The sequence below is a fragment of the Trematomus bernacchii genome, unplaced genomic scaffold, assembly GCF_902827165.1.
Source record: "Trematomus bernacchii unplaced genomic scaffold, fTreBer1.1, whole genome shotgun sequence".
Classification (NCBI taxonomy): Eukaryota; Metazoa; Chordata; class Actinopteri; order Perciformes; family Nototheniidae; genus Trematomus; species Trematomus bernacchii.
The window spans coordinates 18,257,151-18,278,809 of record NW_022987739.1 but is presented as its reverse complement, the minus strand read 5'-3'; the positions used below and the strand labels follow the sequence as shown (position 1 = coordinate 18,278,809).

Sequence of the window (21,659 nt, the reverse complement as noted above, 5' to 3'; positions counted from 1 at the left end):
TTTACACTTACCCATGTCCAAATGGATCCTTGTTGTTGTCTTTGTATTCTTCTTCTTCAGAAGACTCGAAGACTTCAGGTTCTGAGGCTCTATCTATAGTTAGCTATCTGTTTACTTTTTCAAATTTTTCCTGATTCTGATTGTAATGCAGTGGCGTAGCAAGGTTGTGATTGGCTCCGGTGCAAATATTGTTTTGGGGCCCCCCCCATCGCCCCAAACATAAGTGCACGCTGATGCACTCACACACGCACGGACACACACAACCACTCATAAGCGCCACATGTAGGCTATCAACAACAGCCTGCCCTGGCCTCAGACCACCACAGCCTGACAACGGCAAAGCGAACTAATCACACAATCACTTTACAGAACTAATCGAGATTTCGAGGACGATGTATGACAAATAAAACGGTCTAATTTCGTCAGTTTAGCCGTTACATCTCCTTGTTCTTTCTTGTCCTTTCTCTTTTGAGCGCCGCTCTTGTGCTTTGGTTTGCTGTACATTATAAATGCAAGCTATTCAATTTTTTATAATGCTGCCAAACTTGCTGCTGCTAGCTACAGTACCTATAACTTTTGAGGTTGATTTAATGCTTCGTTCGTCACGCAAGGTATTACATGCCATGAAAGGGAGCAAGGTCATTGGACAAACGAATTACAAATTAATTAGGTTGCTTGGTTACTTTAAAAAATATATGTATATTATCTTTTTTTTTTGCATGGGCCCTCTGGGCCACTGGCTGCACCGGCGATAGTTACGCCACTGTTGTAATGCCATTGTCGATAGATCTCCTCACAAAACATTGTGTCAGTTCAACTGTACCTTCGTTCTGTTGCATTTACTGTCATTTGACTGTTTTGTTATGCATATCGTTCTGTCCATTCTGCCCCGTTCTGTACTTTCCTTGGAAAAACGAAAACATTTTAAACAATTCAGTACATTATAATTTAAAGTAGAGAAATTGATACTGCTTTCTTCAAACAAATATAGATAATCGATAAAAACATTGACACACTAAGTGCAGTATTAAGTACAATTATGAGGAACTTGACTTGACTATTTCCATTTCCTGGTACTCCATTAAATATCTGAGGAAAATATTGTCCTTTTACTTTCCTACATTTATTTGATAACCAAAACTACGTAGAAGATTTTACATCTAAAATGTGCAAGCACGAAAAATCAACTGTTCTTTCATAATGTAATAACAGGAAAACAAACATTTAGCATGTACGTTTTGGATGAGGTTATCGGTCAATTTAAAGGGGACCTATCATGCAAAATGCACTTTTGTGAATATGTGTCCCCGGTGATCCAGGGAACTCACCAAGTGTCAGAAAACACAACCCTCTCTATTTTCCTCCATACCCAAATCTCAAAAAAAGGGGCTGCAACGGATCTGATAAAAACTGATCCAGATTTGAACACTGTCCTGACGTCAGGACGGTGGCGCTACGGCTATTGGGCCAACTCTCCACCTATCAGGGGAATGTGGGTTTGGGCCACGGCCGGCCATTGCCGCTCGAAAGCGCTGGAGACGCTGTAGTACATATGCCAGGCCTGTAAGTTGCGCTGTAGTCTGCCACAAAAGCAGTAAAGAAGACTTCCCACGTATGGTTACCATGGTTACCCTTCTGTTTATTCTCCGCTGTGGCTTTTTTTCTCCCTCCCCGAGGCAAGCGTTTGCTCCCGCTGCTGTAATTCAATGCAGTCCCTCCCCATCGAGGCAAGCACTGTAATTCTCTCCGGTTAGTCCACCAGCAGATGACAAACACCCACCTCTCCGCCTCTTCCAAGGAACGAGGGCACCATGCGGCAGAGTTTCAGTTAGGTTTTCTTTCGCCGGTCAAGATGTCCGTTAAAGTTTAAATCTTCCGGACAGAATTAGAAAAGTGCCGGTCAAAGGTCTTCTTTGTTATTTATTGAGCTTTAAAACAAATGAATAACGACTCTATATAATAAAACACGGAGGACGGAGATCTATTTTTCTCCCCCTCTTCTGACTTGATCAGAGCGGCTCCCCTCTTCTGCAGGGGGGCGTGGTCAGCTGCAGCTCACAGAATCAGCCCCCTGCAAAAACAGGGCTGGAGAACAGCAAATAGAGCGAAATGAGGCATGGCTAAAATGCATGATCTGTTTGGTATTTTGAAAACAGAAACGTATAAATATACCTTATATAGGTATGGCCCTACAATATATAATTTAAATATAGAATGATAGGTGTCGTTTAATGAAATGGGCTTCTGTTTAACTTTGGGTCTCAATGTTTTCAGCTTTATTAATCCTATGTTTATCATGGATACATTTCCTGATTGTCCTTGACAGTTTATGGCAGTTAACGATCATATAGTTTTTAGGTACTATTATTATCTGATGTGTTTTTAAATGAACATTTTCAAATGATCTTACGTACCTCGTGCAGTGCTCCAAAGTACCCCTGGAGTTACTAGTGCTCCTATTGGAGTAAATATTCATCACCTGTGATATGATTTTGGCACAAATGTCACCCCGTAATAACTCAAACAAATTGTATTTGTGCTCTCTGCTGCTTTTGCCACCCTGGTTGTCAAGTCTTAAGTTTACAGGTATAGAATAAAAAGGTCAAACATAAGGAATTAACAGTGTAAAATAAATACATTGACTTTAATTGGACTGAATAAAACATTTAGTAATTTTTGACGACCATGAGAAATCAAACGTGGAAAATAGCTCCTGAGATGTTTTATCTAAGTTGAACAAACGATGGACACTTTTTGGATGTTTCTAACACTTCCTCATTGGTTTTGTTTTCCAAAAGCAACTATAGCCCCTACAACAGCTGCTCCCACAACGGTGCAACCTACAACTATTGCTGCACCTACTACTGCAGCCCCTACTACTGTTTCAACAACAACAACAGCAGCACCTACAACAACTGCTGCACCTACGACAACTGCACCTACGACAACTGCACCTACGACAGCAGCACCTACTACTATTGCAACAACAACAGCAGCATCTACAACTACTGCTGCTCCGACAACGGTGCAACCTACAACTACTGCTTCACCTACGACAACTGCACCTACGACAGCAGCACCTACTACTATTGCAACAACAACAGCAGCACCTACAACTACTGCTGCAGCACCTACAACTGTTGCAACAACAACAGCATCACCTACAACTACTGCTTCACCTACAACTGCAGCACCTACTACTGTTGCAACAACAACAGCATCACCTACAACTACTGCTGCTCCGACAACGGTGCAACCTACAACTACTGCTTCACCTACGACAACTGCAACTACGACAGCAGCACCTACTACTATTGCAACAACAACAGCAGCACCTACAACTACTGCTGCAGCACCTACAACTGTTGCAACAACAACAGCATCACCTACAACTACTGCTTCACCTACAACTGCAGCACCTACTACTGTTGCAACAACAACAGCATCACCTACAACTACTGCTGCTCCGACAACGGTGCAACCTACAACTACTACTTTACCTACAACTGCAGCCCCTACTACTGTTGCAACAACAACAGCAGCACCTACAACTACCGCTTCACCTACGACAACTGCACCTACGACAGCAGCACCTACTACTATTGCAACAACAACAGCAGCACCTACAACTACTGCTGCTCCGACAACGGTGCAACCTACAACTACTGCTTCACCTACAACTGCAGCACCTACTACTGTTGCAACAACAACTGCAGCACCTACAACTACTGCTGCACCTACAACTTCAGCCCCTACTACTGTTGCAACAACAACTGCAGCACCTACAACTACTGCTGCTGCTCAGACAACGGTGCAACCTACAACTACTGCTTCACCTACGACAACTGCACCTACGACAGCAGCACCTACTACTGTTGCGATAACAACAGCAGCACCTACAACTACTGCTACTCCGACAGCGGTACAACCTACAACTACTGTTTCACCTACAACTGCAGCACCTACTACTGTTACAACAACAGCATCACCTACAATTACTGCTGCTCCGACAACGGTGCAACCTACAACTACTGCTTCACCTACAACTGCAGCACCTACTACTGTTGCAACAACAACAGCATCACCTACAACTACTGCTGCTCCGACAACGGTGCAACCTACAACTACTGCTTCACCTACGACAAGTGCACCTATGACAGCGACACCTACTACTATTGCAACAACAACAGCAGCACCTACAACTACTGCTGCTCCAACAACGGTGCAACCTACAACTACTGCTTTACCTACAACTGCAGCCCCTACTACTGTTGCAACAACAACAGCAGCACCTACAACAACTGCTGCACCTACGACAACTGCACCTACGACAGCAGCACCTACTACTATTGCAACAACAACAGCAGCACCTACAACTACTGCTGCTCCGACAACGGTGCAACCTACAACTACTGCTTCACCAACAACTGCAGCCCCTACTACTGTTGCAACAACAAGAGCAGCACCTACAACAACTGCTGCACCTACGACAACTGCACCTACGACAGCATCACCTACTACTATTGCAACAACAACAGCAGCACCTACAACTACTGCTGCTCCAACAACGGTGCAACCTACAACTACTGCTTTACCTACAACTGCAGCCCCTACTACTGTTGCAACAACAGCAGCACCTACAACAACTGCTGCACCTACGACAACTGCACCTACGACAGCAGCACCTACTACTATTGCAACAACAACAGCAGCACCTACAACTACTGCTGCTCCGACAACGGTGCAACCTACAACTACTGCTTCACCTACAACTGCAGCCCCTACTACTGTTGCAACAACAACAGCAGCACCCACGACTACTGCTGCTCCGACAACAGTCCAAACTACAACTACTGCTGCACTTACAACTGCAGCCCCTACTACTGTTGCAACAACAACAGCAGCACCTACAACAACAGCAGCACCTACAACTACTGCTGCACCTACAACTGCAGCCCCTACTACTGTTGCGATAACAACAGCAGCACCTACAACTACTGCTGCTCCGACAACGGTGCAACCTACAACTACTGCTTCACCTACAACTGCAGCACCTACTACTGTTGCAACAACAACAGCATCACCTACAACTACTGCTGCACCTACAACTGCAGCCCCTACTACTGTTGCAACAACAACAGCAGCACCCACGACTACTGCTGCTCCGACAACAGTCCAACCTACAACTACTGCTGCACTTACAACTGCAGCCCCTACTACTGTTGCAACAACAACAGCAGCACCTACAACGACAGCAGCACCTACAACTACTGCTGCACCTACAACTACTGCTGCACCTACAACTACTGCTGCTCCGACAACAGTGCAACCTACAACTACCGCTTCACCTACGACAACTGCACATACGACAGCCGCACCTACTACTATTGCAACAACAACAGCAGCACCTACAACTACTGCTGCTCCGACAACGGTGCAACCTACAACTACTGCTTCACCTACAACTGCAGCACCTACTACTGTTCCAACAACAACAGCATCACCTACAACAACTGCTGCACCTACAACTGCAGCCCCTACTACTGTTGCAACAACAACAGCAGCACCCACGACTACTGCTGCTCCGACAACAGTCCAACCTACAACAACTGCTGCTCTTACAACTGCAGCCCCTACTACTGTTGCAACAACAACAGCAGCACCTACAACGACAGCAGCACCTACAACTACTGCTGCACCTACAACTACTGCTGCACCTACAACTACTGATGCTCCGACAACAGTGCAACCTACAACTACCACTTCCCCTACGACAACTGCACATACGACAGCCGCACCTACTACTATTGCAACAACAACAGCAGCACCTACAACTACTGCTGCTCCGACAACGGTGCAACCTACAACTACTGCTGCACCTACAACTGCAGCCCCTACTACTGTTGCAACAACAACAGCAGCACCTACAACTACTGCTGCACCTACAACTGCAGCCCCTACTACTGTTGCAACAACAACAGCAGCACCCACGACTACTGCTGCTCCGACAACAGTCCAACCTACAACTACTGCTGCACTTACAACTGCAGCCCCTACTACTATTGCAACAACAACAGCAGCACCTACAACTACTGCTGCTCCGACAACGGTGCAACCTACAACTACTGCTGCATCTACAACTGCAGCCCCTACTACTGTTGCAACAACAACAGCAGCACCTACAACTACTGCTGCTCCGACAACGGTGCAACCTACAACTACTGCTGCACTTACTACTGCAGCCCCTACTATTGTTGCAACAACAACAGCAGCACCTACAACAACAGCAGCACCTACAACTACTGCTGTCCCTACAACTACTGCTGTCCCTACAACTACTGCTGTCCCTACAACTACTGCTGCACCTACAACTACTGCTGCTCCGACAACAGTGCAACCTACAACTACCGCTTCACCTACGACAACTGCACATACGACAGCCGCACCTACTACTATTGCAACAACAGCATCACCTACAACTACTGCTGCTCCGACAACGGTGCCACCTACAACTACTGCTTCACCTACAACTGCAGCACCTACTACTGTTGCAACAACAACAGCATCACCTACAACAACTGCTGCACCTACAACTGCAGCCCCTACTACTGTTGCAACAACAACAGCAGCACCCACGACTACTGCTGCTCCGACAACAGTCCAACCTACAACAACTGCTGCTCTTACAACTGCAGCCCCTACTACTGTTGCAACAACAACAGCATCACCTACAACTACTGCTGCTCCGACAACGGTGCCACCTACAACTACTGCTTCACCTACAACTGCAGCACCTACTACTGTTGCAACAACAACAGCATCACCTACAACAACTGCTGCACCTACAACTGCAGCCCCTACTACTGTTGCAACAACAACAACAACAGCAGCACCCACGACTACTGCTGCTCCGACAACAGTCCAACCTACAACTACTGCTGCACTTACAACTGCAGCCCCTACTACTGTTGCAACAACAACAGCAGCACCTACAACGACAGCAGCACCTACAACTACTGCTGCACCTACAACTACTGCTGCACCTACAACTACTGCTGCTCCGACAACAGTGCAACCTACAACTACCGCTTTACCTACGACAACTGCACATACGACAGCCGCACCTACTACTATTGCAACAACAACAGCAGCACCTACAACTACTGCTGCTCCGACAACGGTGCAACCTACAACTACTGCTGCACCTACAACTGCAGCACCTACTACTGTTGCAACAACAACAGCAGCACCTACAACTACTGCTGCTCCGACAACGGTGCAACCTACAACTACTGCTTCACCTACAACTGCAGCACCTACTACTGTTGCAACAACAACAGCATCACCTACAACAACTGCTGCACATACTACTGTTGCAACAACAACAGCAGCACCTACAACTACTGCTGCTCCGACAACGGTGCAACCTACAACTACTGCTTCACCTACAACTGCAGCCCCTACTACTGTTGCAACAACAACAGCAGCACCCACGACTACTGCTGCTCCGACAACAGTCCAAACTACAACTACTGCTGCACTTACAACTGCAGCCCCTACTACTGTTGCAACAACAACAGCAGCACCTACAACGACAGCAGCACCTACAACTACTGCTGCACCTACAACTGCAGCCCCTACTACTGTTGCGATAACAACAGCAGCACCTACAACTACTGCTGCTCCGACAACGGTGCAACCTACAACTACTGCTTCACCTACAACTGCAGCACCTACTACTGTTGCAACAACAACAGCATCACCTACAACTACTGCTGCACCTACAACTGCAGCCCCTACTACTGTTGCAACAACAACAGCAGCACCCACGACTACTGCTGCTCCGACAACAGTCCAACCTACAACTACTGCTGCACTTACAACTGCAGCCCCTACTACTGTTGCAACAACAACAGCAGCACCTACAACGACAGCAGCACCTACAACTACTGCTGCACCTACAACTACTGCTGCACCTACAACTACTGATGCTCCGACAACAGTGCAACCTACAACTACCGCTTCACCTACGACAACTGCACATACGACAGCCGCACCTACTACTATTGCAACAACAACAGCAGCACCTACAACTACTGCTGCTCCGACAACGGTGCAACCTACAACTACTGCTGCACCTACAACTGCAGCCCCTACTACTGTTGCAACAACAACAGCAGCACCTACAACTACTGCTGCACCTACAACTGCAGCCCCTACTACTGTTGCAACAACAACAGCAGCACCCACGACTACTGCTGCTCCGACAACAGTCCAACCTACAACTACTGCTGCACTTACAACTGCAGCCCCTACTACTATTGCAACAACAACAGCAGCACCTACAACTACTGCTGCTCCGACAACGGTGCAACCTACAACTACTGCTGCATCTACAACTGCAGCCCCTACTACTGTTGCAACAACAACAGCAGCACCTACAACTACTGCTGCTCCGACAACGGTGCAACCTACAACTACTGCTGCACTTACTACTGCAGCCCCTACTATTGTTGCAACAACAACAGCAGCACCTACAACAACAGCAGCACCTACAACTACTGCTGTCCCTACAACTACTGCTGTCCCTACAACTACTGCTGTCCCTACAAACTACTGCTGCACCTACAACTACTGCTGCTCCGACAACAGTGCAACCTACAACTACCGCTTCACCTACGACAACTGCACATACGACAGCCGCACCTACTACTATTGCAACAACAGCATCACCTACAACTACTGCTGCTCCGACAACGGTGCCACCTACAACTACTGCTTCACCTACAACTGCAGCACCTACTACTGTTGCAACAACAACAGCATCACCTACAACAACTGCTGCACCTACAACTGCAGCCCCTACTACTGTTGCAACAACAACAGCAGCACCCACGACTACTGCTGCTCCGACAACAGTCCAACCTACAACAACTGCTGCTCTTACAACTGCAGCCCCTACTACTGTTGCAACAACAACAGCATCACCTACAACTACTGCTGCTCCGACAACGGTGCCACCTACAACTACTGCTTCACCTACAACTGCAGCACCTACTACTGTTGCAACAACAACAGCATCACCTACAACAACTGCTGCACCTACAACTGCAGCCCCTACTACTGTTGCAACAACAACAACAACAGCAGCACCCACGACTACTGCTGCTCCGACAACAGTCCAACCTACAACTACTGCTGCACTTACAACTGCAGCCCCTACTACTGTTGCAACAACAACAGCAGCACCTACAACGACAGCAGCACCTACAACTACTGCTGCACCTACAACTACTGCTGCACCTACAACTACTGCTGCTCCGACAACAGTGCAACCTACAACTACCGCTTTACCTACGACAACTGCACATACGACAGCCGCACCTACTACTATTGCAACAACAACAGCAGCACCTACAACTACTGCTGCTCCGACAACGGTGCAACCTACAACTACTGCTGCACCTACAACTGCAGCACCTACTACTGTTGCAACAACAACAGCAGCACCTACAACTACTGCTGCTCCGACAACCGTGCAACCTACAACTACTGCTTCACCTACAACTGCAGCAACTACTACTGTTGCAACAACAACAGCATCACCTACAACAACTGCTGCACCTACAACTGCAGCCCCTACTACTGTTGAAACAACAACAGCAGCACCCACGACTACTGCTGCTCCGACAACAGTCCAACCTACAACTACTGCTGCACTTACAACTGCAGCCCCTACTACTGTTACAACAACAACAGCAGCACCTACAACGACAGCAGCACCTACAACTACTGCTGCACCTACAACTACTGCTGCACCTACAACTACTGCTGCTCCAACAACAGTGCAACCTACCACTACCGCTTCACCTACGACAACTGCACATACGACAGCCGCACCTACTACTATTGCAACAACAACAGCAGCACCTACAACTACTGCTGCTCCGACAACGGTGCAACCTACAACTACTGCTGCACCTACAACTGCAGCAACTACTACTGTTGCAACAACAACAGCATCACCTACAACAACTGCTGCACCTACAACTGCAGCACCTACTACTGTTGCAACAACAACAGCAGCACCCACGACTACTGCTGCTCCGACAACAGTCCAACCTACAACTACTGCTGCACTTACAACTGCAGCCCCTCCTACTGTTGCAACAACAACAGCAGCACCTACAACGACAGCAGCACCTACAACTACTGCTGCACCTACAACTACTGCTGCTCCGACAACAGTGCAACCTACAACTACCGCTTCACCTACGACAACTGCACATACGACAGCCGCACCTACTACTATTGCAACAACAACAGCAGCACCTACAACTACTGCTGCTCCGACGACAACTGCACATACGACAGCCGCACCTACTACTATTGCAACAACAACAGCAGCACCTACAACTACTGCTGCTCCGACAACGGTGCAACCTACAACTACTGCTGCACCTACAACTGCAGCACCTACTACTGTTGCAACAACAACAGCAGCACCTACAACTACTGCTGCTCCGACAACTGCAGCCCCTACTACTGTTACAACAACAACAGCAGCACCTACAACTACTGCTGCACCTACAACTGCAGCCCCTACTACTATTGCAACAACAACAGCAGCACCTACTGCTGCTCCGACAACGGTGCAACCTACAACTACTGCTGCACCTACAACTGCAGCACCTACTACTGTTGCAACAACAACAGCAGCACCTACAACTACTGCTGCTCTGACAACTGCAGCCCCTACTACTGTTACAACAACAACAGCAGCACCTACAACGACAGCAGCACCTACAACTACTGCTGCTCCGACAACGGTGCAACCTACAACAACTGCTGCACCTACAACTGCAGACCCTACTACTGTTGCAACAACAACAACAGCAGCACCCACGACTACTGCTGCTCCGACAACAGTCCAACCTACAACTACTGCTGCACCTACAACTTCAGCCCCTACTACTGTTGCAACAACAACAGCAGCACCTACAACGACAGCAGCACCTACAACTACTGCTGCACCTACAACTACTGCTGCACCTACAACTACTGCTGCTCCGACAACGGTGCAACCTACAACTACTGCTGCACTTACTACTGCAGCCCCTACTATTGTTGCAACAACAACAGCAGCACCTACAACGACAGCAGCACCTACAACTACTGCTGCACCTACAACTACTGCTGCACCTACAACTACTGCTGCTCCGACAACAGTGCAACCTACAACTACCGCTTCACCTACGACAACTGCACATACGACAGCCGCACCTACTACTATTGGAACAACAACAGCAGCACCTACAACTACTGCTGCTCCGACAACGGTGCAACCTACAACTACTGCTTCACCTACAACTGCAGCACCTACTACTGTTGCAACAACAACAGCAGCACCTACAACTACTGCTGCTCCGACAACGGTGCAACCTACAACTACTGCTTCACCTACAACTGCAGCACCTACTACTGTTGCAACAACAACAGCATCACCTACAACAACTGCTGCACATACTACTGTTGCAACAACAACAGCAGCACCCACGACTACTGCTGCTCCGACAACAGTCCAACCTACAACTACTGCTGCACTTACAACTGCAGCCCCTACTACTGTTGCAACAACAACAGCAGCACCTACAACGACAGCAGCACCTACAACAACTGCTGCACCTACAACTACTGCTGCACCTGCAACTACTGCTGCTCCGACAACAGTGCAACCTACAACTACCGCTTCACCTACGACAACTGCACATACGACAGCCGCACCTACTACTATTGCAACAACAACAGCAGCACCTACAACTACTGCTGCTCCGACAACGGTGCAACCTACAACTACTGCTGCACCTACAACTGCAGCCCCTACTACTGTTGCAACAACAACAGCAGCACCTACAACTACTGCTGCTCCGACAACGGTGCAACCTACAACTACTGCTGCACTTACTACTGCAGCCCCTACTATTGTTGCAACAACAACAGCAGCACCCACGACTACTGCTGCTCCGACAACAGTCCAACCTACAACTACTGCTGCACTTACAACTGCAGCGCCTACTACTGTTGCAACAACGACAGCAGCACCTACAACTACTGCTGCACCTACAACTACTGCTGCACCTGCAACTACTGCTGCTCCGACAACAGTGCAACCTACAACTACCGCTTCACCTACAACAACTGCTGCACCTATGACAACTGCACATACGACAGCCGCACCTACTACTATTGCAACAACAACAGCGGCACCTACAACTACTGCTGCTCCGACAACGGTGCAACCTACAACTACTGCTGCACCTACAACTGCAGCCCCTACTACTGTTACAACAACAACAGCAGCACCTACAACTACTGCTGCTCCGACAACGGTGCAACCTACAACTACTGCTGCACTTACAACTGCAGGCCCTACTACTGTTGCAACAACAACAGCAGCACCTACGACTACTGCTGCTCCGACAACAGTCCAACCTACAACTACTGCTGCACCTACAACTTCAGCCCCTACTACTGTTGCAACAACAACAGCAGCAACAATGACAGCAGCACCTACAACTACTGCTGCACTTACAACTGTAGCCCCTACTACTATTGCAACAACAACAGCAGCACCTACAACAACAGCAGCACCTACAACTACTGCTGCTCCGACAACTGTGCAACCTACAACTACTGCTGCACTTACAACTGCAGCCCCTTCTACTGTTGCAACAACAACAATAGCACCTACAACTACTGCTGCTCTGACAACAGTGCAACCTACAACTACTGCTTCAACTACGACAACTGAACCTACGACAGCAGCCCCTACTACTGTTGCAACAACAGCAGCACCTACAACAACAGCAGCACCTACAACTACTGCTGCTCCGACAACTGTGCAACCTACAACTACTGCTGCACTTACAACTGCAGCCCCTTCTACTGTTACAAAAACAACAATAGCACCTACAACTACTGCTTCACCTACGACAACTGCAGCCCCAACAACCGCAGCCCCCACAACTTCAGCCCAGACAACCGCAGCACCCACAACTTCAGCCCTGACAACTGCAGTCCCCACAACTGCAGTCCCCACAACTACAGGTCCGACAACTGCAGCATCGACAACTGTAGTTTCTACTACTGTCGCCCCTACAACAGCTGCTCCCACAACTACAGGTCTGACAACTGTAGTTCCTACAACTGCAGCCCCTACAACTACTGCTGCAGCTCCTTTAACTGCTGCTTCGACTACTATAGTTCCGACAACTGTGGCCCCAACAACTGCAGCCCCCACTACTATAGTTCCTACAACTGTGGCCCCCACAACTTCAGCCCCTACAACGTCAGCCCCTTCTACTGTAGTTCCAACATCTGCAGCCCCTACAACTCAAGCTCCCACAACTGCAGCCCCCACTACGGTAGTTCCTTCAACTTTCGCCCCCACAACTGCACATCCCACTACTGTAGCCTCTACAACTACAGCCCCATCAACTGCAGCCACAACAACTCCACTAGAAACAACACAATCTCCCACAACTGCAGCCCCCACTACTGTATCCCCTACAACTGCAGCCCCTACAACTGCCGTTCACACAACTATAGTCCCTACAACTGAGGCCCCTACAACTGCTACAACTGCAGTAACCACAACAGTGGCTCTAACAACTTCAGCTCCTCCAACTCCCCTTATCTCACCAACTCCAACCCAAGGTTTTGACTCAAATTATTATTTTTACATTTTGATTTCATTTCTATTACGCAGGAATTAATGGTAGAATGTTTTGAATATGCATGGCCAAAGGCATTAAATGAAGCTCACATTAAGAAAGAAACATCATAAAATCCACTTTGACCCCAAGTGTAGCTCTCCCACTTTTTATTTTAGAACATTATAATGGCCATAAGCCACAGTTTTAGGGAGTTCAAATTCATTTGTATGATTAAGGGGATCAATAGTATATTAAATATATGAGTATATTAGCAATAATGTTATTTTCATGAAAGGGTATAATTATAAAATTGGCCTTCACATTTCCTACTTATGTTGTTTATTCACATACAGGTTTGGTATCACTTGCACACCTACAACTGAGAATATCTACCTTTGGGGAGGTCAGCAATGGAACCATCATTGAACTTGTTAAACAGGTATGTAAACCATAATATGTCAGATAACTTGTATGTGAAGGATCCTCACACAACGTAATACATGATAGAAATTAGATATAACTTTGATTTATTCGAGTTCATTTTGTTTTCTCTCCATTTAGTTTTTTAGAGACCGGCTCCCGAATGGATCAGCCCACACAGTTACCGTGAAAAACATACAAAGGGTTCAAGTGTCCCCATAGAAGCGTCATGGAGATTTTTGACAAATGCAATTTCAGGTTGGGCTGCTGGTATTGTTTATAAACAATGTGAAGGGGCATTCCCCTCAACCATTTCATCATATCAGGAAAGTGTCTTTGATATGTGTATTGCTTTCAGTTTGGGCACAACACATCGTATGTCATTATACTCCAATATGTTGAAGTGGTCTACAACCAATAACAAGAAATCAACAGAAATATCTGGATCGCTCTTAAGGTGCAAGAGAAGGTGTTTTTAATCAATGACAACACTTAAGTTTAAGGTTCACAACCCTCTTGTGTTTATATAGCAGCTTTTTGTCCAACTAAAATCTTTTTTTTTTAAAAGAACGATTTTCCCTTTTAACCAAAACATCTTGTGTGTGCAGTATTTCCCAGAATGTGAAAGATGAGGTAGTGTTTTAGGCCTAAGTGTCACATTAATTGCACAGTACAACAGGAAGCTCAAACCTACAAACTGTCAAAGATGTTTTAAAGAGGTGTTAATTTATCATGCTGTGAAATTAAAGGAGCCAGGTAACCAGGAAACTAAACTAATGACTCTTTTTAACCATGCATACATAAGGGAACATTTAAACGAAACACAAGTGAAGTTAACCCCAGTGAGAGCCCTGTAATAATGTTTGACAATTGTACAACGAATGAACGACCTGTTAAGCCGGACCAATAAATTGCTAAATGTAACACAGTGTTATGATTATTGAATGTAAATCTGTTTTGCACCATCAATACTTCATAAGTTTAGCTTGTGGTTTTGTCTTTCCAATTTATTGGATAACCAGAACATGAAATCACTGCTTTTGCTTTGAACTTGAACATTTGTGGTGGTGTCAGAGTGAAGGAGGCTGTGATGTAGAGCGAGAATCATGGTCAATTACTCTCACTCTCTCCAACAAGTGATGTAACGTACAGGAGCACTTTCAGAGGAAGACTGTTACTACCTTGATGAACCATTGAATACCACAGGAAATATTATCTTCATTTGTAAATAACTCAGCTTCACTGTGTCGAGAGATGGAAGTACCTCTGTTATTGCTATTTTATGTTATCCATCATTTTCTTCTCTTTTAATTACTATCTCTCTGTGGATTACAAGGAAAACTACTTTCTGCTTTATATATCATAATGGAGCATGATGTGCAGAAATGGCACAAAAGGTGCACTATACATCCTGTAATTGTTTAATATTGTACAATAATGGCTGTGACATGTCAAATATAAAAAAATTCAAATAAATAATTGATATACAACTCACCATTGTAGTCGCAATATGAACAACTGAAATTATGTCTTGTCTACCACAAATCATACAACAGCACTTTTTATAAAAATAACACATGGTAAATTATTAAAGTTTAAAGTTCTTTTACAACATGTGGATCACATTTGAGTATTGATAGCAATCAGTTACAAGTTACATTAGAAACTAAAGTACAAATAAAAGTAGAGTTTGAACTGAACAATCAGCAGAGAAAAGAAGAAGCAATAAAAGGCACATTACAAAGAATCCAGTTCGACAACCTTTATCGTTTTTCTTAATGGTTTGGTTTTGTGAAGTGCCCACTAAGATCAAGATGTGTTATCTCTGAATTAGAAATACAAATATGCAGTCATCCTTGATCACAGAAAAAAAATATCCAAAGTCTGTCCTGAAAATGATGAAAGGAACATGATAAATAATACCAATGTGGATATATTTTATGAAATGTTTTCTGAAAGTTGTAGAAACCGTAGACTCTTTTCAGATGTTTTAAACACTTCCTCATTGGTTAAACTTTTCAAGACCAATCGTGCCCCTTGGTTAAACAATGAACTTGGCGTAACAATGTATAATATTATATCGAATCCTCAATAGATTTTTATGGAAAGATGAAGATACTAAGGCAGGGGTGTCCAAACCTTTTTATCCGAGGGCCACATACAGAAAAACATACGAAGGGCTGGGCCACTTACTAGAGGTGAGGTATATCGCCTCATAAATTGTGTTATAAGTTAGCAAAATCAATCGAACAACTGTGGCCCCTACAACTGCAACCCCCACAACAGCCCCCACTACTGTAGTTACGACAACTGCAACCCCCACTACTGTAGCCCCTACAACAGCTAATCCCACAACTACAAGTCCTTCAACTCTGGCCACAACAACTGCAGCTCCAACAACTGCAGCCGCCTGGATGAAGTCAAAGGGAATATGATGAAGTTTAACGAACTTTCGGATGATTTTAAAGCCTTGCATGTCTCATATGCGCAAATGTTGGATGAGAGCGCAAGAAAAGAGGACGATGAGAAATGGTATCAGCCGAGATGTACACACATAATCACATTCCTTGCCAAAGTTACAAAATGGATAAGCGACATAGAAAATGCTGATTCACTCAACTTGACTCAAGTGGGAGGTCTGCCAGCTGAGGAAGGTGAATATGCAAATTAAGGCGGCGGTCTGAGCGAGGTGGATACACAATTTTTTTGCCTTGTCTTTCATTTTTGTAAAGCACTTTGAATTGCCTTGTGTTGAAAGGTGCTACATAAACTTGCCTTGCCTAAGGTCTCCTGCATGTTTTGTTGAATGCCGTTATATTTGATGAAAACATTTAAATATTAAGAGTACATACAAATTAGGGGGAAAGTAGAAGGTCAATGATAGAAATATAGAATAGAAAATATCAAGAAGATACTGTAAATGATCTCTACGATAAAACCATTTAGTGCCGCATATACAAAGATATTAATAGGAGGATGTGCAAAACAGACAAACTAATTAGGCTTTATTAAAACATTAAATAATACTTTAGGTTGTATTTTAAATACATGTTAGCAAAACGCTTTGGGGGTATCTGGAGATAAATATTAAGCCTGACAAAGTACTTAAAGTCTAATATATTGCATGGTTTGTTTTGGGACTTGACAATCAACTTTTTGATTACAAAAGACCCCCCATCACCCCAGCCACAAACTGTTCTGTCTGCTGCCGTCTGGCAGGCGGTACCACGGCATCAGGACTAAAACCACCAGACTCAGGGACAGTTTCATCCCACCAAGCTCATCAATAAACTACAAATCATACAGAACTCTGCAGCCCGGATCATCACCGGCACCAAGGCCTCAGAACACATCAACCCCATCCTCATCAAACTCCATTGGCTCCCTGTTCAATCCAGTATCAAATTCAAAAACCTACTGCTTACTTACAAAGCCCTACATAACCTGGCCTCCCCCTATCTGGCTGACCTTCTTCAGGAGGACACCCCCTCTCGCTCCCTCCGCTCCTCCTCTGCTGGTCTGCTAACCGTCCCCACCCCACGCCTCGTCACCATGGGTGTTAAGTTAACCCCAGTGAGAGCCCTGTAACAATGTTTGACAATTGTACAACGAATGAACAACCTGTTAAGCCGGACCAACAAATTGCAAAATGTAACAGTGTTATGATTATTGAATGTAAATCTGTTTTGCTTTGCACCATCAATACTTCATAAGTTTAGCTTGTGGTTTTGTCTTTCCAATTTATTGGAAAACCAGAACATGAAATCACTGCTTTTACTTTGAACATTTGTGGTGGTGTCAGAGTGAAGAACCAACAACAAAAGGTACCAAAACATCAACGCAAGTAAAAATCCGCCAGTCTCCCAGTTAGCCTAGGAGACCTACTACCCCACCGGGGCACGAGAGAGAGCATCCGCCAACTCGGCTCTCTTCATCTGGCGCCTTAACGTCACACTCCTCAGCCAACCCCAACCCTGGACCTAGCTTGGAATGGTGAGACCTGCCATGGCACCAAAGCCAACACCCGATCCCCCGGGCCGAACCCACGACACTCTGCTTTACGGTCATAGAGTCTCTCCATATCTGCCTGAGCACCAGCTACATTTCTCCTTGCCATCTCCACCGCTACATACAGGCGATGACAAAAACCACCTACACAGTCCACCAATCTCTTAGGTGGCTCACTCTCAACCAACCCATCCCGGAGAACAGCCAACGGACCACGCACCGCACGCCCAAAGACCAAATCACTAGGGCTGAACCCTGTACCTTCCTGAACGACCTCCCCGGACGCCAACACGAGCCCCGGAAGTCCCTCCCGAACAAAGCAACCCCGGGCTATGTCTCCGACCCCCTCCCCCGGCAACAACTCAGTCCACAGAGCAGAAAGAGATGAACCGTCCCTCTGACTCCTCACCCAGTCCACCCTTGACACAGACGAAGGGAGATCAGGCTGTGAGACCACATATTCCACATTGCTTTTGCTACACTCCGAAGCAGGCGGGTCAGCAGACATTCCACCGGTCTGCGCATGCGTCACAGCACAAACTGGAAAAATGCTCCGAAACTGCAAACCGCTCTCATCCTGCTCCCCAGACGCCAACGGCCTGGAAACAACCACAGGCGGTGGCACACCAGCCCACACAGCACTACCAGCGAGATCGTTGCCCAAAATCATATGTACCCCATCAAGTGGCAATGCGGGACGCACGCCGATAGACACAACTCCCCGCACCAGCACTATTGCATGACGTGACACAGGAATCAAGCCCATCTCCATGCCACTCATCAGTACAAAATCCCCCATCTCCGTTTCCGATAAAAAAGGCAACACTGACTCAACAATAAATGAGTATCTAGCTGCTGTGTCACGCAACACCTTAATCGGAACATACTTGTCACTACCGACTACTGATACAACGGCTTCCGTGATGAACGGCTCAAAACCAGAACCCACATCCAGGTCGGCACAAACCGGCTTCTTATCAGGCGCCATGCCCGAGCCCACACCCAACGGCTTATTAACCAAAATGGCAGAGAAAATGTGATGAAAAACAAGGCTTCCCCTCAGGTTCCAGCAACGGACACTGATCCTTCCAATGACCCTCTACTCGGCAATAATTACATTGGCCCACTCTGGCGCCCTCGGGTTGCCCCGGACCTGCAAATCTACGGGAGGAGCCTGGTGAGAACTTTGCACCACCGCGGGAATAGCCACCATCTTCTCCACGTCTCCAATCACCCCTAGAACAATTCTCTGTAAAACTGCCCTTATGACAAAATCATCCGCTAATTCGGCAGCTCTGAGCGCAGTGGAAGGCTTCTGCTCATTTACATAAGTAGCCACACGCTGAGGGATAACATCTTTAAACTGTTCCAATACAATGAGTTCACAAAGACCGTCAAAACTGGCAACCTTTGCTGCCGCGCACCACCGCTGAAAATGAGAAGTCAAATCACCACATTTGTCTGCTTATCCCCCTTGACCCAACTTCTGAATTTTTGACGATACGCTTCAGGAACCAGTTCGTATGATTTTTGACACCGCTGATTTTACTCTAGCATAGTCCAAAGCATTTTCGCCACAAATAGCTGAATAGGCCTCCTGTCCAGTGAGTACACACTGAAGTAACAGCACCCTGTCCGAAGCTGACCAGTTTCTTGCCGCAGCTACGCGTTCAAATAGGGTAAAAAAATAATTCAGGGTCACGCTCATTAAACTTTGGCACCAACCGCAAGTCAGAAATAACATCGCCACTACCTGATGCCGAACCATCAGATGAAAGCTTGCCCTCTCCAATCAGCCGTAATCTAGCATGTTCCACCTCACATTTCATCTTTTCCACCTCCAGCACCTTCTCCACCTCTAAACGCTTCTCTATCTCCTGCTGCCGTAACCTCAACTCCAACTGCAACTTCTCCTGCTCCAACCTCAATTTATCCTGCTCCAACCTCAACTCCAACTTCTCCTGCTCCAACCTCAATTTCTCCTGCTCAAACTGCATGGCCAAAAGCTCTTTTTGCTGCTCGAACGTCAAACCAGCTGTCTGAACCACTACCGGCACGACCCCTGCCGCACCAAACTCACTCTTCTGCAACACCCCCTGCTCAAACAAAGATTAGATGACAGCTTTAATCCCATATTTCCACTTGCTCCCTACAACAGCAATTTTATAATGCCCTGCTATTTCGACCAACTGCGCCTTCTGGCAATCATCTAAGAAAGACACTGACGGCGCATCCACAAACGCCGACAAAGAAGCCATAATATACTATAACCAATCAGAAAGCAAAGTATTAACCTGCCAACACGCATGGGCAAAAGACAAACCCCCTCACTGCCTAACCAAAATCTTAATAATCTCACCTAGTCTTCATGTGGCTTGCGGCGGGTAATTACGCACTGGAACCCGGCAGAGTTATGGAGCGACCTGCACGCAGGCAACACCACAAAATCACGCGGACGTGCCCCCGAGACAGCTGTCCGAAAACAGCTGACACTAACCACGTCGCCACAACACTATGAAAAAAAAAAACCAAGCCAGCACACAGCTGGACCACATCAACTAATCAGCTGCTCAATGACACCATATGCTCGGAGTACTACACAAACTTTTAACCAAACTTTCCACAAATAACCCGTAGGACGAGCCCCCATTTGTTATGACCTGGTTCAAAAGGCCACAACAAAGAGGAGACACACCATGTCAACGGGTAGCAAAATATGTTTATTTGTACAAATAATTCAGATCAACCAGTTTACCATACTCAACAGAGCCGGGTGCCTGCAGGGAAAAGCAGAGAGAGAACAGAGAGGCTTTAAATAGCTGCAGGGCACCAGACCCAGGTGCCCTGAGTTACTGCAATCAATGCAATCAATGCAGCACAGACAGGACAGCCACACCCTCTCCAATGATGAACCCACAGGGGCATCACACTCTCCAATAAGTGATGTAACGTACAGGAGCACTTTCAGAGGAAGACTGTTACTACCTTGATGAACCATTGAATACCACAGGAAATATTATCTTCATTTGTAAATAACTCAGCTTCACTGTGTTGAGAGATGGAAGTACCTCTGTTATTGCTATTTTATGTTATCCATCATGTTCTTCTCTTTGGATTATCTCTCTGTGGATTACAAGCAAAGCTACTTTCTGCTTTATATATCATAGTGGAGCAAAAGGTGCACCATACATCCTTTAATTTAGTGGGAATGCTGATACAGCATTCCAACTATATGTTATGCTACGGACAACATTTTTATTATTCCGCCGACTTATTTTGGCCCTATTCTCCTCCCACATTCAACATCGCAGAAACTCCGTTCAAACATCAAAACGTTCAACTCGGTCGGGAATCGCAGGCTATTACTTTTATCATTCATAACTTTCATAATTCCAGAGATACATCCCATAATTCATCCAATTTCTAACATGGAAGTCAATGGAGACATTCTTCAGACTTCAACAAATCTTCATGCGACTTCAACTGCTAACTGTTCATTCATACTTTCACTCAGAA

The 21,659-nt window shown here is 46.2% G+C and overlaps 1 protein-coding gene and 2 long non-coding RNA genes across 4 annotated transcripts; 1 reads left to right on the top strand and 2 right to left on the bottom strand.

The window, feature by feature from the left end:
* Nucleotides 1-8,312: 8,312 nt before the first annotated feature.
* Nucleotides 8,313-9,119, bottom strand: LOC117495812. The gene is made up of 4 exons (XR_004557215.1): nucleotides 9,085-9,119; nucleotides 8,926-8,988; nucleotides 8,626-8,829; nucleotides 8,313-8,342 (listed from the first exon to the last, which is right to left on the bottom strand). It is a non-coding gene; the product is annotated as an uncharacterized LOC117495812 (long non-coding RNA).
* Nucleotides 9,120-9,770: 651 nt separating this feature from the next.
* On the bottom strand, nucleotides 9,771-11,372 carry LOC117495811. Of its 2 annotated transcripts, none has more exons than XR_004557214.1 (3): nucleotides 11,203-11,372; nucleotides 10,204-10,410; nucleotides 9,771-9,981 (listed from the first exon to the last, which is right to left on the bottom strand). It is a non-coding gene; the product is annotated as an uncharacterized LOC117495811 (long non-coding RNA). The 2 variants fall into 2 exon arrangements; XR_004557213.1 differs by lacking the exon at nucleotides 11,203-11,372 and adding an exon at nucleotides 10,633-10,689 and having other exon boundaries at nucleotides 10,204-10,338.
* A 1,141-nt stretch (nucleotides 11,373-12,513) lies between these two features.
* On the top strand, nucleotides 12,514-15,630 carry LOC117495810 (salivary glue protein Sgs-3-like). Its single transcript, XM_034147345.1, has 3 exons — nucleotides 12,514-13,716; nucleotides 14,069-14,154; nucleotides 14,277-15,630. Exons 1-3 carry the CDS (start codon nucleotides 12,558-12,560, stop codon nucleotides 14,355-14,357), a joined length of 1,326 nt encoding a protein of 441 aa, XP_034003236.1. The 5' UTR covers nucleotides 12,514-12,557; the 3' UTR covers nucleotides 14,358-15,630.
* Nucleotides 15,631-21,659: the final 6,029 nt, after the last annotated feature.

Bases quoted from the DNA above. Each gene is read 5' to 3' on its own strand.
- LOC117495810 (XM_034147345.1), top strand. From the start codon at position 12,558: ATGACAGCAGCACCTACAACTACTGCTGCACTTACAACTGTAGCCCCT. The intron at 13,717-14,068 runs GTTTTGACTCAA...ATTCACATACAG, and splicing joins CTCACCAACTCCAACCCAAG to GTTTGGTATCACTTGCACAC. The intron at 14,155-14,276 runs GTATGTAAACCA...CTCTCCATTTAG, and splicing joins TCATTGAACTTGTTAAACAG to TTTTTTAGAGACCGGCTCCC.